We start from the raw sequence: 12961 nt of genomic DNA, 5'->3' as shown, positions 1-12961 counted from the left end.
CAAACACCTCAAACTTCGATTCGTCTGTCCATAACACTTATTTCCAATCTTCCACTGTCCAATGTCTGTGTGCTTTTGCCCATATCAATCTTTTCCTTTTATTAGCCAGTCTCAGATATGGCATTTTCTTTGCCACTCTGCCCTGAAGGCCAGCATCCCGGAGTCGCCTCTTCACTGTAGACGCGGGTACTATTTAATGAAGCTGCCAGTTGAGGACCTGTGAGGCGTCTATTTCTCAAACTACAGACTCTAATGTACTTGTCTTGTTGCTCAGTTGTGCAGCGGGGCCTCCCACTTCTCTTTCTACTCTGGTTAGAGCCTGTGTGTGCTGTCCTCTGAAGGGAGTAGTACACACCGTTGTAGGAGATCTTCAGTTTCTTGGCAATTTCTCGCATGGAATAGCCTTAATTTCTAAGAACAAGAATAGCTTGTCGAGTTTCACATGAAAGCTCTCTTTTTCTAGCCATTTTGAGAGTTTAATGGAACCCACAAATGTAATGCTCCAGATTCTCAACTAGCTCAAAGGAAGGTCAGTTTTATAGCTCCTCTAAATAGCAAAACTGTTTACAGCGGTGCTAACATAATTGCACAAGGGTTTTCAAGTGTTTTCTAATCATCCATTAGCCTTCTAACACAGTTAGCAAACACAATGTACCATTAGAACACTGGAGTGATGGTTGCTGGAAATGGGCCTCTATACACCTATGTAGATATTGCATTAAAAACCAGACGTTTGCAGCTAGAATAGTCATTTCGCACATTAACAATGTATAGAGTGTATTTCTGATTAATTTAATGTTCTCTTCATTGAAAAAAAAATGCTTTTCTTTCAAAGATAAGGACATTTCTAAGTAACCCTAAACTTTTCAACGTGTGTGTGTGTGTGTGTGTGTGTGTGTGTGTGTGTGTGTGTGTGTGTATATATATATATATATATTTAGCAGAGACTTGCTCGGAATCTTTATTTCTGACTAATTTAGGACCCTATTTGTATCTACAGTATCACGGCTGTTGTAAAATGAGATCCTGCTCAGTGTGAATCCCTAATAAATAATGTATGATACTTTCTCAAGGTTCTCTTCAAAAGAAATCCGAACGAGATATCTGCTTTTTTTGGGGGGGGGGGGAAGGGAATTTGATAAACAAGGAACAAGGCCAGGTTTCTGCTTTGAAAATTCTTATAGTCACAAACCAGCTGAGGATGGAGTGAAATATCTCATGTTAACACTATGCTACTTTTGAATATATGGACTCATTGTGCCAAACAATTCAGTTAGGACTCCATGATCTAAATCTCGTTTTATCTATAGAATAGATTAGCAGAATGGTTCTTCACATTGTATTTTATGCTAAATAAAATCAGTACATTTTTTTTATAGTTTTAGTTTTGAAGATGCACAGTAATTGTTACAAACCTTACCTGCCTTCTAAGTCGCTGTTCAGATATAAACAAAAGCCATAGTGCAGATATGAACAGTGCCCGAAGAACCCCATTGACTAATTTTGACACGTAAAGTGACGGAACCTCTGAAGGAAAGCCCCAACCCATCAGGGCCTTATTTGAACACCTTCCAGTGTTTAAAGGGATTGTGCGGGCATGGGGAGGTTTCTAACACTGATGACTTTGTCCACCGTATATGATCGATGGGTGTATGACACCTAAAACCTGCACCAATCACCTGTTTTGGCTGTCTCCAGCACCGGATGTGATGCAGTGGTCAGTACTGGAAGCAGATGGCTCCAACCACTGTGAATAGGAGCAGAGCTGCAGTAACACAGCACGGCCGCTATGCAGTGGTCCGACCCATCTGCTTCCGGCACCGACTACTTCATAACATCCAGTGCAGAAGACAGCCTAAAGAGCTGATCGGTACGGGGTTCGGGTGTTGGACACATTGATCGTATATTGATGACCTATCCTGTGGATAACGTCATCCGTATGAAAAATCTCACCATGCCCGGACAATCACTTTTTAACGATGCAGTTGCAATATATCTAAATTTGAATGAGCTCTCTAAATAATGAGATGGCATACAAAGAAGGGCCAACCTGTTTCATTATTAACCAGTTCAATTTGGCAGTAGAACATTTAGCCCTCATTTATAAAGGCTACCTGTCATTTAGAATGTGTTTTCGTTCTCCCTACAGCCTCAGGGGTTGTCAAACTTAAGAGTTATTTCGTTTAGGATCAGTCTAACCGTTATGTACAAATATTCCAAACTGTGTCACGGTGCGGGGTGTGGGCCCACTGGGCCAAACCGCGTAGCGGAGTAGCAGCTGGCCAACCAGGTACAAAACAATGTGTATAGTTCAGAACTGGTATCGGAGGCAATGTAGACAGTAGCGGGAGCACGACTTGACTTTCACAGCAGGTGACACTGCGGATGCAGCGGGAAGACTTGACTTTCACTTGTAGATACGATAGCACGGCGTACAGGCAGCAGGAACGGGTAACACTGGGAACTGGAAAACACTGGGAGACCATTTACAAGACAAACTTGGGTATACAAAAACGCTCAGGCAAGGAACCAGTTGGCAGAGCCCCCTTATAATAGTCCAGCAGCCATTTGGGCTGATAACTGATGGGTGACAGCTGGATGCGTACTGGCCCTTCAAGTTCGTGCACACGCGGGGGCGCGCACGCCCTGCGGGAATCAGTCCGAGGACCCGGAAGACAGTGCCGGCGTCTCCCTGGAGGGAGCTGACGCCGTGAAGAGATGTCCATGGCCGGGATCGTCAAGGGGTAAGTCTAAACAGCGACCCACGGCCATAGACGTTACAAACTGCCTTTATTTATTTTTTTGCCAAGATCAATACAGAGATCTGCCTAATCTGTATATATCCAGGATTGTAACTATGACAAGGGGGCATCCACTATGTCTAGAGTAAACATGGTTTCTATATCAACATAGAAGGGGATTCTTTACTGTAAGAGCAGTGAAACTGTGGAACTCTCTGCCAGAGGAAGTTGTGATGGTTGATTACGTGAAAGCGTTTAAAAGGGGCCTGATGCCTTTCTTAAAAGTTATGATTTTACAAGTAATGCATACTAGATTACTGGAGTTGGGTCTCCCCAGCTTTTGGAGTCGGGAATATAATTTCCCCCCTAATATTAGGCAATTGGCAACTCCCTCATTAAGGGTTTTGCCTTCCTCTGGTTAAACACTAGGATAGTGTGTTAAACTTCATGTCCTTGTGTCTTTATTCAACCTTGCCAACTCTTAGACCCTATGTGTTTGAGTTTATAGAATATGAAATGTCTTTTAGAAGATTGAGTCTCGTTATACCATTAGAGTGTATATACACATACAGGTTTTGTTCAGGTTTTTTAATGCAGTTTTTAAAACCAAAACCATAAGTAAATCAAATAAGAGAAGATGTAGAATGTAATCGTATATACTTTTCTCTCCTCTCATTATCCACACCTGGTTTTGCGTTAAAAAAAAAACCCTGTACACAACCCTTGTTGACAGATATCTAGTAAAGCTCCATTTTCATGGGGTTTCAGGAGATTATACTACAGATAGCTGTTAGGTTTACTTTTCTGTAGTATGGGTTTTTTGGCTATTTGCTGGTTTATGGTTCTGTCTTGAGTTGTCCAGCAGTAGTTTTATCTCATTCTACAATATTACTTGTGATACTGACTGCTTCTAAAACATTGTACTTCCTTTACAGGATGGAGGACTGCTCATAAACAATCCTTGCGCGCTAGCTGTTCATGAATGTAAGTGCCTATGGCCAGATGCCACTTTCCAGTGCATAGTCTCGCTTGGCACAGGGCGGTATGAGGGTGCAATGAAATCTACAGCAACGCACACAAGTCTGAAAGCCAAACTGAACAATGTGATTAGTAGCGCTACTGACACAGAAGGTGGGTATGAGCACGATATAATCATTTTATAATGAACGGTAAGCAAAATAATTTTCGTCAATCATGAGTAAGATTCCTTTTTCAGGCAGATGTAAAAGGGTTGCCTGGTTTAGGGAATCTATTCATGTATCCTAGAAGGGCATTTTAAAGAGGCTCTGTCACCACATTATAAGTGTCCTATCTCCTACATAAGGAGATGGGCGCTATAATGTCGGTGACAGTAATGCTTTTTATTTAAAAAAACGATCTATTTTCACCACTTTATTAGCGATTTTAGATTTATGCTAATGAGTTGCTCAATGCCCAAGTGGGCGTGTTTTTACTTTAGACCAAGTGGGCGTTGGTCAGCGTCCTACACTCCTCTGTACAATCAGCATCATGCACTCCTCTCCATTCATTTAGGCAGTGCATAGGGATCCTTTTAGATCACTATGTGCTGTTTTATACTAACACATTAACAATACTGAAGTGTTTAGACAGTGAATAGACATTCCACGGGATGTCTATTCACAATCTCTGCACTTCGTTACTCTGTCTGTGGTAGTTACAGCTGAGGACGCGTAATCTCATTGTAACCTGTCATTTACTGCGTAATCTCGCGAGATTACGCTTCCTCTGCTGTCACTACCACAGACAGAGTAACGAAGTGCACAGATTGTGAATAGACATCCCGTGGAATGTGTATTCACTGTCTAAACACTTCAGTATTGTTAATGTGTTAGTATAAATTTATTTTATTTATTGAAAAATGCTGTTTATCCCTACCTAGCCCTAAATGAAAACGTAATTGCCCCTATTGCCTACTAATTCAACCAGTTACCAAATTCAATTGACAATTGGGTTCAATTTCACTAGCACACCCAGGCGTGTTTACTGTTAAACCTGCTGAATCTAAGCATCACTTCAATAGAACCTACCTGGTAATATGAATCAGGCTAGGGGGTCTCAAAAAGCAGCACATGATGCCACGTTCTAAAGAGATTCAAATACAGATGCCAAACAGTCATTGGAATCTACCAGTCTGGAAATAGTTAAAATGTCATTGCTAAGGTTCTGGGACTCCAGTGAAACACAGTGAGAGTCATTATCCACAAAAAGAGAAAACTTGGAACCTTCCCAGGAGTGGCTAGCCTAAACAAATATCACCAAGAGCGCATCAGACTCATCCAGGAGGTCACAAAAGAAACCAGATGAACATCTATAGAACTTCAGACCTCAGTTAAGGTCAAGGTACACGATTCACAATAAGAAACGGAGCAAACATGTTATCCATGGGAGAGTTGCAAGGTGCCAAACCACTGCTGACCAAATAGAACATGAAGGCTCGGCTTGCATTTGGCAAAAAACATCTGAAACTCAAGATTTTTTTGGTATAATCTGTGGACTGATGAGTCCGCGGTGGAACTTTTTGGAAGATATGGGTCTTGTTATATCTGGCATAAAGCGAACACTCCATTCCTCCATAAGAACATCAGTCATATATGGTGATGGTCTTGGGCTGCTCTCTATCAGAAAATCCTGAAGAAGAATGATTGCCCGTCAGTTGGTGACCTAAAGCTCAAGGGCAGGTGGGTTATGCACACTAGCAACTGAATGGCTCAGAAGAAACAAAATGAAGGTTTTTGGAGTGGCTGGGTCGAAGTTGTGACTTGAATCCCATTGAGATGCAGTGGCAAAACTTTAACGGGCAGTTCCTGCTTGAGAAATAAAACAATACTGCGAAAGAAGAGTGGAACAAAAATCCTCCACAGCCATGTAAAAGACTCATCGTAAGTTGTCAAACGGTTGATTGCAGTTGTTATTGCGAAGGGTGGCACGACCAGTTATGTTTAGGGGAGCAATTACTTTTCCACATGGGTGATCTAGGTTTTAAATACATGTTTATTCTCCATAAATGGAATGATCATTTAAAAGTGGCATTTTGATCTTAGTCTCTATTCAAATCTGCGTTGGGGTCCCGTTCCGACGTTCCATCATAATGGAACCCTGAGCAGACCCAAACTGACACCGACGGAACCAGAGTCGACTACGCTATTGCTTCCGGCAAAACGACTGATCCGGTGCACAAAAGAGACAAACAGAAACCACGGGCATCGGCTCTGTCACCATTAAAATCAATGGCGATGGAAACGGAAACCTCTGGTTTCCGTCAGAATGGACCCTGAGCAGACACAAACGGACACTCAGACGGAATGCCCGAATGGGACCCCAACGCAGATGTGAACAGAGCCTTACTCGTGATGTCTTTATTTATCTTATGTAAAAATTATTTGGATGGTCGGAAACATTTTTAAATGTGACAAATTAGCAAAAATAGAAGCAATTGGGAAGGGGGTAAATACTTTATTAAAGCACTGTAAAATACCTATAATTGCCATCCATGATCTATCTGAAGGAACATTTCCTCCCGTTCATCAGAAATCCTTGCTTTAAGTTCCCAAAGCTAGCATCAAAATGTTTAAAGTTATTGAAAGATGAATGACAAGACACTTGAAACAACTCCTATATAAGGACTGACTGTATAACACCATAAGCCTTTTCCTTCAGGGTGTGGGAACGGATCTCTCAAGAGACCCGATTAGAGTTCAGCCCATGAGTCTCGGAATGAGACTTTGGTTGTCAATGATAACACATTTTGGATGATGAGGTGTAGTGCTATACATTTCTAGTCCTACAAGTCACTGGTTTTAATTTGCTGAATGTACAGACTGTGCCAACTGAGTTACTACTGGACACATATGATGTTTAAAGCGTGCCTGCCTGGTCAGTGTTTCTTTTTTTTTTCTTTCTTTTTTCGTTAAAGGAAACAGCCACCGCTTTGTATGTCGCTCCTATTAATTGTTTGTTTTTCGCGACCATTGCATGTTCTAGTGTTGCCGTAGAGCCATAGGCCTAATATCCACAGCAATAGAAATGAGGTACTGTTGCTGAACAGGAGATGACAAATATTTCCAAGTGATCTTTAAAATATTAATATATAATAAATTCATGTTCATTTGGGAAAATATTGAACACTGTTGACAGATCTTACGTTTGCTTGAACCTTTTATCTAAAAATAATTATGGACTGAATCATATTTGAGTCAGAACAGTCTCCAAATGGGGTAAACAGGATTCTATCATGTGTCCAATGCTCACAAATAAATGAGTTAATACCAGTTTAGCTACCACATAGCAAACGTATGAAAACTGGTCTGTCCCTTACAAAACAAGTGACATTTAAGCATTGTAAAGAATAAGCTCTTCAATAGGCACGGATAGTTTTTCTTTGAATTGATTCCACAGTGACTGTTACAATCTTTCCTGCAAACAAAGAGAGTGATGTTGAGGCTATTTTTATTCTGCTGATGTTGTCCTGCTCTGCCGGCTCAGCATATTCACCGGGGGAATGGATTGCAGTTCTGAGCATGGCCAATATTTAATTTGACTGAAACCTTAGTCTGATACGCATTGCAGGGCTGATTCAGGACATACCACGTTTGCCTTAAGGCTGGGTTCACACGACCATGTTACGTCCTTAATGGACGGAACGTATTTCGGCCGCAAGTCCCGGACCGAACACCCTGCAAGGGAGCCGGCCTCCTAGAATCATAGTTATGTACGACGCTAGGAGTCCCTGCCTCGCTGCCGGACAACTGTCCCGTACTGTAATCATGTTTCACGGACGTAACATGGTCGTGTGAATCCAGCCTAAATACGTGACAACTCCCTTTCAGGAAAATGTTTTTAAGAGTGCCTGTCCAGAATTCAGTATGGCAGGTGTTTTATTAGTTTTAGGGCTTTTATTTTTATTTTTTTTGGCAAGTTGTGTTTTTTAAAGGCACCATTTTTTGGTGCATAGAATTTATTGATTGGCTTTTCTGAATTTTTTTTTTTTTTGGGGGACGGAAAGCAAAAAAAATAAAATCAATTCCACCATTGTTTTTTTGAAAAAAAATGTAACATGTTGTTCTACGGGTCGGTGCGAATGTGCTGAAACCAAATGTGTATAGTTTTTTTTTTTTTGTTTTAGTACTTTTGCACAATAAAAACATATTGTATGGCAAAAAGTTTGTTTGTGTCGCTTCATTCCAAGAGCCTTAAGTTTTTTCCATTTTTCAGTCGCTGTAGAGCTATGATGGCTTGTTTTTTTACAAAATGTAGTTTCTATTAGTACCTTTTGGGGTGCATATAATTTATTGACTAATTTTTATTAAAAAAAATTTGGGGGATGGAAAAAAAAATGAAAATCCACCATAGTGGGTTTTTTTTATGCCATGATGTATTAAAATCTATTCTATGGCAATAGCTAATTTTTTTTTTTTTTTTTTTTATGATGAACCATTTTTAAAAAAAAATAATAATAATTTTTAATGAAGAAAAGTTTTATTTTTAGGGGGAGACTTATTGTTTTCATCAAATTTTGATTGAATAGAGATCTTCTTTTCTTTTTTTCATTGCTCTACTAAGTTTGTTCGCTTGTATTAGTAAAAGTGGGCCGCATATCCATCCTAAGACCCTCATGGAATTCCGGCCAAAAAAATTACACCAAGTTCAGCTTTTTGAGAAGAATCTCTGTTTTCAAGCACTGCTTTCCACAGCAAAGCCAATTCTTATCCCCCCCGCCCCTGGGCATGATCATAGCGACGCGTCCTTTTGTTCTCCATGCGGTCTGGCCTCCTGGGAGGATGCTACACGTAATGTAACTGCTGCAGCCTATGATTGGCTGCATAGTCACATGGAATGAAATGTCATCCCAGGAGGTCGGGCTGCATGGAGAAAAGAGGAACGCATCGCTATGATAATGACCGGGGGTAAGTATCGGCTTTTTATTTTTATTGATCGTTGTTTTTGTTTTTTTCTGATTTGCAATTTTTGCAACGTTTGCTATTTGTTGCTGGTTTTACCTCACCATTGAATGGAGAAAACCCGCAAAAAAAGACCAGCGATTCCGCAGCATAAATTGACATGCTGCGAATTAAAAAACTGCATCGCAGTTAAATTTTTGAACAGCACATGGCTGTAATACATTGCAGATTTTCCGCAATTAAATCAATTGCAGAAAATCCGTAGCTAATCCGCCCTGTGTGAATATGTCCGTAGAGTGAATTCAAATGCAGCAGATTAGTTGCAGAAGTTTCTGTGACTGAAAATCCATTCCATATGTGTGAATGGCTTTGTTTCTGCAGCAGGTGCATGAATTTCTGCAAGCCCCATTCAGATGAATAGAAATGATTTCCAATCACAGAAATTTCTGCAACAAATCTGCCGCGTGTGAATCCAGCCTGATGCTTTGGAATAGTTTAGTACTATTACCATTAAATAAATAAGTTATGGGGGGGGGGGGTTGTTTTTGTTTTTTTGCTTTTGGGTTTGCTCTGTTTTTTAGTTGTATAAAGGGTGGGTGTAGGGGATGCTTGTGTAAAATTATTTTTTATAGATAGAGTGAGATAGAGAGATATATATATATCTCTATCTCTGTGTGTGTGTGTGTGTGTGTGTGTGTGTGTGTGTGTGTATATGTATATATATATATTTATTAGTGGCACATATACATGATATTTTGAAATATAAATAAATAAATTGGAATTCTTATGGAATGATTCTTGCTTTACAGTGTTACATATGGGTTTGATAGGTGGGCAAAGCTTTGAAATGATGTCCCGGCAGATGCTGTTCATGAAATAGTTATTGTAATAGCTCTGTATAAGCCTACAAACAGAAATATAAATTAAAAAAATGTGTGTGTGTAAATATGACCTCCTGATGCTGCAAATTCAACAAATTACCATTTTAGTTCTCTTTACAACCTTTTTAAAATGTTTTGATCTCTGTTGTGTATAATAATTTGAAACCGTGCATTTTGAGTTTTTTACTTCTAAAAAAAAATCTGCTATCATTAGGAGATTTGTTCAATAAAATTTGCATTGCACTCCAACGGTTGATGGCTTGAAGATTATACTGACTGTCATTTGCATCGACTATTTAGGAAAATCAGTGAAAAATAACATTTGCATAATAACTTGGAACGCGATGTGTGTGTATGTATGTACACTACCGTTCAAAAGTTTGGGGTCACCCAGACAATTTTGTGTTTTCCATGAAAACTCACACTTCTATTTATCAAATGAGTTGCAAAATGACTAGAAAATATAGTCAAGACATTGACAAGGTTAGAAATAATGATTTTTATTTGAAATAATAATTTTCTCCTTCAAACTTTGCTTTCGTCAAAGAATGCTCCATTTTCAGCAATTACAGCATTGCAGACTTTTGGCATTCTAGCTGTTAATTTGCTGAGGTAATCGGGAGAAATTTGACCCCGTACTTCCAGAAGGCCCTCCCACAAGTTGGATCAATAAAATAAGGAAAAAAAGGGGACCACCGGCGCTGCTATAAAGGATGTCAGGGCAAGAGATGATAAATACTGTTTATTGAAGGAGGCTACGCGTTTCGACGCCGGACCGGCGTCTTCATCAGGCCAATGAGTTGGATTGGCTTGATTGGCACTTCTTGCATACCATACGGTCAAGATGCTCCCACAACAGCTCTATGGGGTTGAGATCTGGTGATTGCGCTGGCCACTCCATTACAGATAGAATACCAGCTGCCTGCTTCTTCCCTAAATAGTTCTTGCATAATTTGGAGGTGTGCTTTGGGTCATTGTCCTGTTGTAGGATGAAATTGGCTCCAATCAAGCGCTGTCCACAGGGTATGGCATGGCATTGCAAAATGGAGTGATAGCCTTCCTTATTCAAAATCCCTTTTACCTTGTACAAATCTCCCACTTTACCAGCACCAAAGCAACCCCAGACCATCACATTACCTCCACCATGCTTGACAGATGGCGTCAGGCACTCTTCCAGCATCTTTTCAGTTGTTCTGCGTCTCACAAATGTTCTTCTGTGTGATCCAAACACCTCAAACTTCGATTCGTCTGTCCATAACACTTTTTTCCAATCTTCCTCTGTCCAATGTCTGTGTGCTTTTGCCCATATTAATCTTTTCCTTTTATTAGCCAGTCTCCGATATGGCTTTTTCTTTGCCACTCTGCCCTGAAGGCCAGCATCCCGGAGTCTCCTCTTCACTGTAGACGTTGACACTGGCGTTTTGCGGGTACTATTTAATGAAGCTGCCAGTTGAGGACATGTGAGGCGTCTATTTCTCAAACTAGAGACTCTAATGTACTTGTCTTGTTGCTCAGTTGTGCAGCGGGGCCTCCCACTTCTCTTTCTACTCTGGTTAGAGCCTGTTTGTGCTGTCCTCTGAAGGGAGAAGTACACACCGTTGTAGGAAATCTTCAGTTTCTTGGCAATTTCTCGCATGGAATAGCCTTCACTTCTAAGAACAAGAATAGACTGTCGAGTTTCACATGAAAGCTCTCTTTTTCTAGTCATTTTGAGAGTTTAATCGAACCCACAAATATAATGCTCCAGATTCTCAACTAGCTCAAAGGAAGGTCAGTTTTATAGCTCCTCTAAACAGCAAAACTGTTTACAGCGATGCTAACATAATTGCACAAGGGTTTTCAAGTGTTTTCTAATTATCCATTAGCCTTCTAACACAGTTAGCAAACACAATGTACCATTAGAACACTGGACTGATGGTTGCTGGAAATGGGCCTCTATACACCAATGTAGATATTGCATTAAAAACCAGACGTTTGCAGCTAGAATAGTCATTTAGCACATTAACAATGTATAGAGTGTATTTCTGATTAATTTAATGTTCTCTTCATTGAAAAAAAACTGCTTTTCTTTCAAAAATAAGGAAATTTCTAAGTGACCCTAAACTTTTCAACGGTAGTGTGTGTGTGTGTGTGTGTGTGTGTGTGTGTATATATGTGTGTGTATGTATGTATGTATGTATATATATATATATATATAATCTCTTTTATAATTGTACATTGTTCTATTTTTCATTCATCACAGAGGTTCACAAAACGCTGGATGCCCTGCTACCACCAGATAGCTATTTCCGATTCAACCCAATCATGAGTGAAGACATACCGCTGGATGAAAACCGTAAGGAAAAACTCAGTCAACTACTTTTAGATGGACAGAGCTATTTAGATCGAAATGAAGAGAAACTCAAGAAAGCTGCCAAAGTCTTGAAACAAGAGAGAACAACATTCCAGCAAATTTGCGACTGGGCTAAATTAAAAACGGACATGTACGACGGCCTTCCACTCCTCTCCAAGCTGTAGAGTGACTACCATGTAAGACACAGGGGTACGTATGTCCATTTCTACTCCACTCCTCACTTGTGTGCCGTTTACATCTTTTCTGGTAGCTGAGAATTAAAGGGATCACTGCGAATGAAGTTATGGTAATTGTTCCTCTTCAAGCTCAACGTGGAGGGGACGACGACAAAAAACTTCATTTTGGACAGATTTTTACATTGGTGGACGTTGCATCTGAGAAAAGGAATGTACATATAAAAAATATTTTCCTCAATTTTACTGTATTTTATTAATCTGTGGGAACTGCTTGGTTTAGCTTTATACATGATTATTTATTTAAAATTAAAATGATTTCCGTCCTTGTCTCCATCCTGTCACAGGATTGTTGCACTGACAGCTCCTATATATAACACGTGCACATATATATATATATATATGTGTGTGTATGTGTTAGAGGGGCAGTATTAAATAACCTACATGTGTACAATGAATTTCTGATTATGTGACAAAGCAAAGGTTCACCTTTGAACACAGTTTTCCAGTTGAAGCTACAGAATTAATCTGCATACAAAGTTGAGTAAATCTGTACTGCTCCTGAGCATCTGCATGTTTTGTAGCGCATTGATCTCTTCAGATTCTGCAGGAAACAGTCAACAATTTAGCTGAGCTTCTATAAAGAAATCCAAATTTCTGCATTGCATTCTGGGAGTCACTTATTTGTACATTAGATTGGTGTACAGTGACTGGTGTTAGGATTACACTTTCCATAATGTTCATTATCAGGACTATTCTGTGCAGACTCTAAACCACCAGGGGATGCTTAAAGGTTGGAGCCCAGTGCCCAAAAGAATGTCCCGGACTATAATGTTGGAATTCAGGATCAGTACAAGATGATGAAAGCAATGGGGGAGATTTATTGATACTGTTC

General features: G+C 39.9%; 1 protein-coding gene across 3 annotated transcripts in view; it reads left to right on the top strand.

Moving 5' to 3' along the window:
- Positions 1-12307, top strand: part of PNPLA8 (patatin like domain 8, phospholipase A2) — a 70321-nt gene extending 58014 nt beyond the window's left edge. For all 3 annotated transcript variants that reach the window (XM_075857072.1, XM_075857074.1, XM_075857073.1), the window contains 2 exons: positions 3677-3872; positions 11783-12307. In XM_075857072.1, coding sequence (XP_075713187.1) covers positions 3677-3872; positions 11783-12057 — 471 coding nt within the window. In that variant the 3' untranslated portion in view covers positions 12058-12307. The remainder of the gene's footprint in view (positions 1-3676; positions 3873-11782) is intronic.
- Positions 12308-12961: the final 654 nt, after the last annotated feature.

The sequence above is a fragment of the Rhinoderma darwinii genome, chromosome 3, assembly GCF_050947455.1.
Source record: "Rhinoderma darwinii isolate aRhiDar2 chromosome 3, aRhiDar2.hap1, whole genome shotgun sequence".
Lineage (NCBI taxonomy): Eukaryota > Metazoa > Chordata > Amphibia > Anura > Rhinodermatidae > Rhinoderma > Rhinoderma darwinii.
Note: the sequence above shows the minus strand (reverse complement) of the source record. Positions and strands in the feature narration are given on the sequence as shown.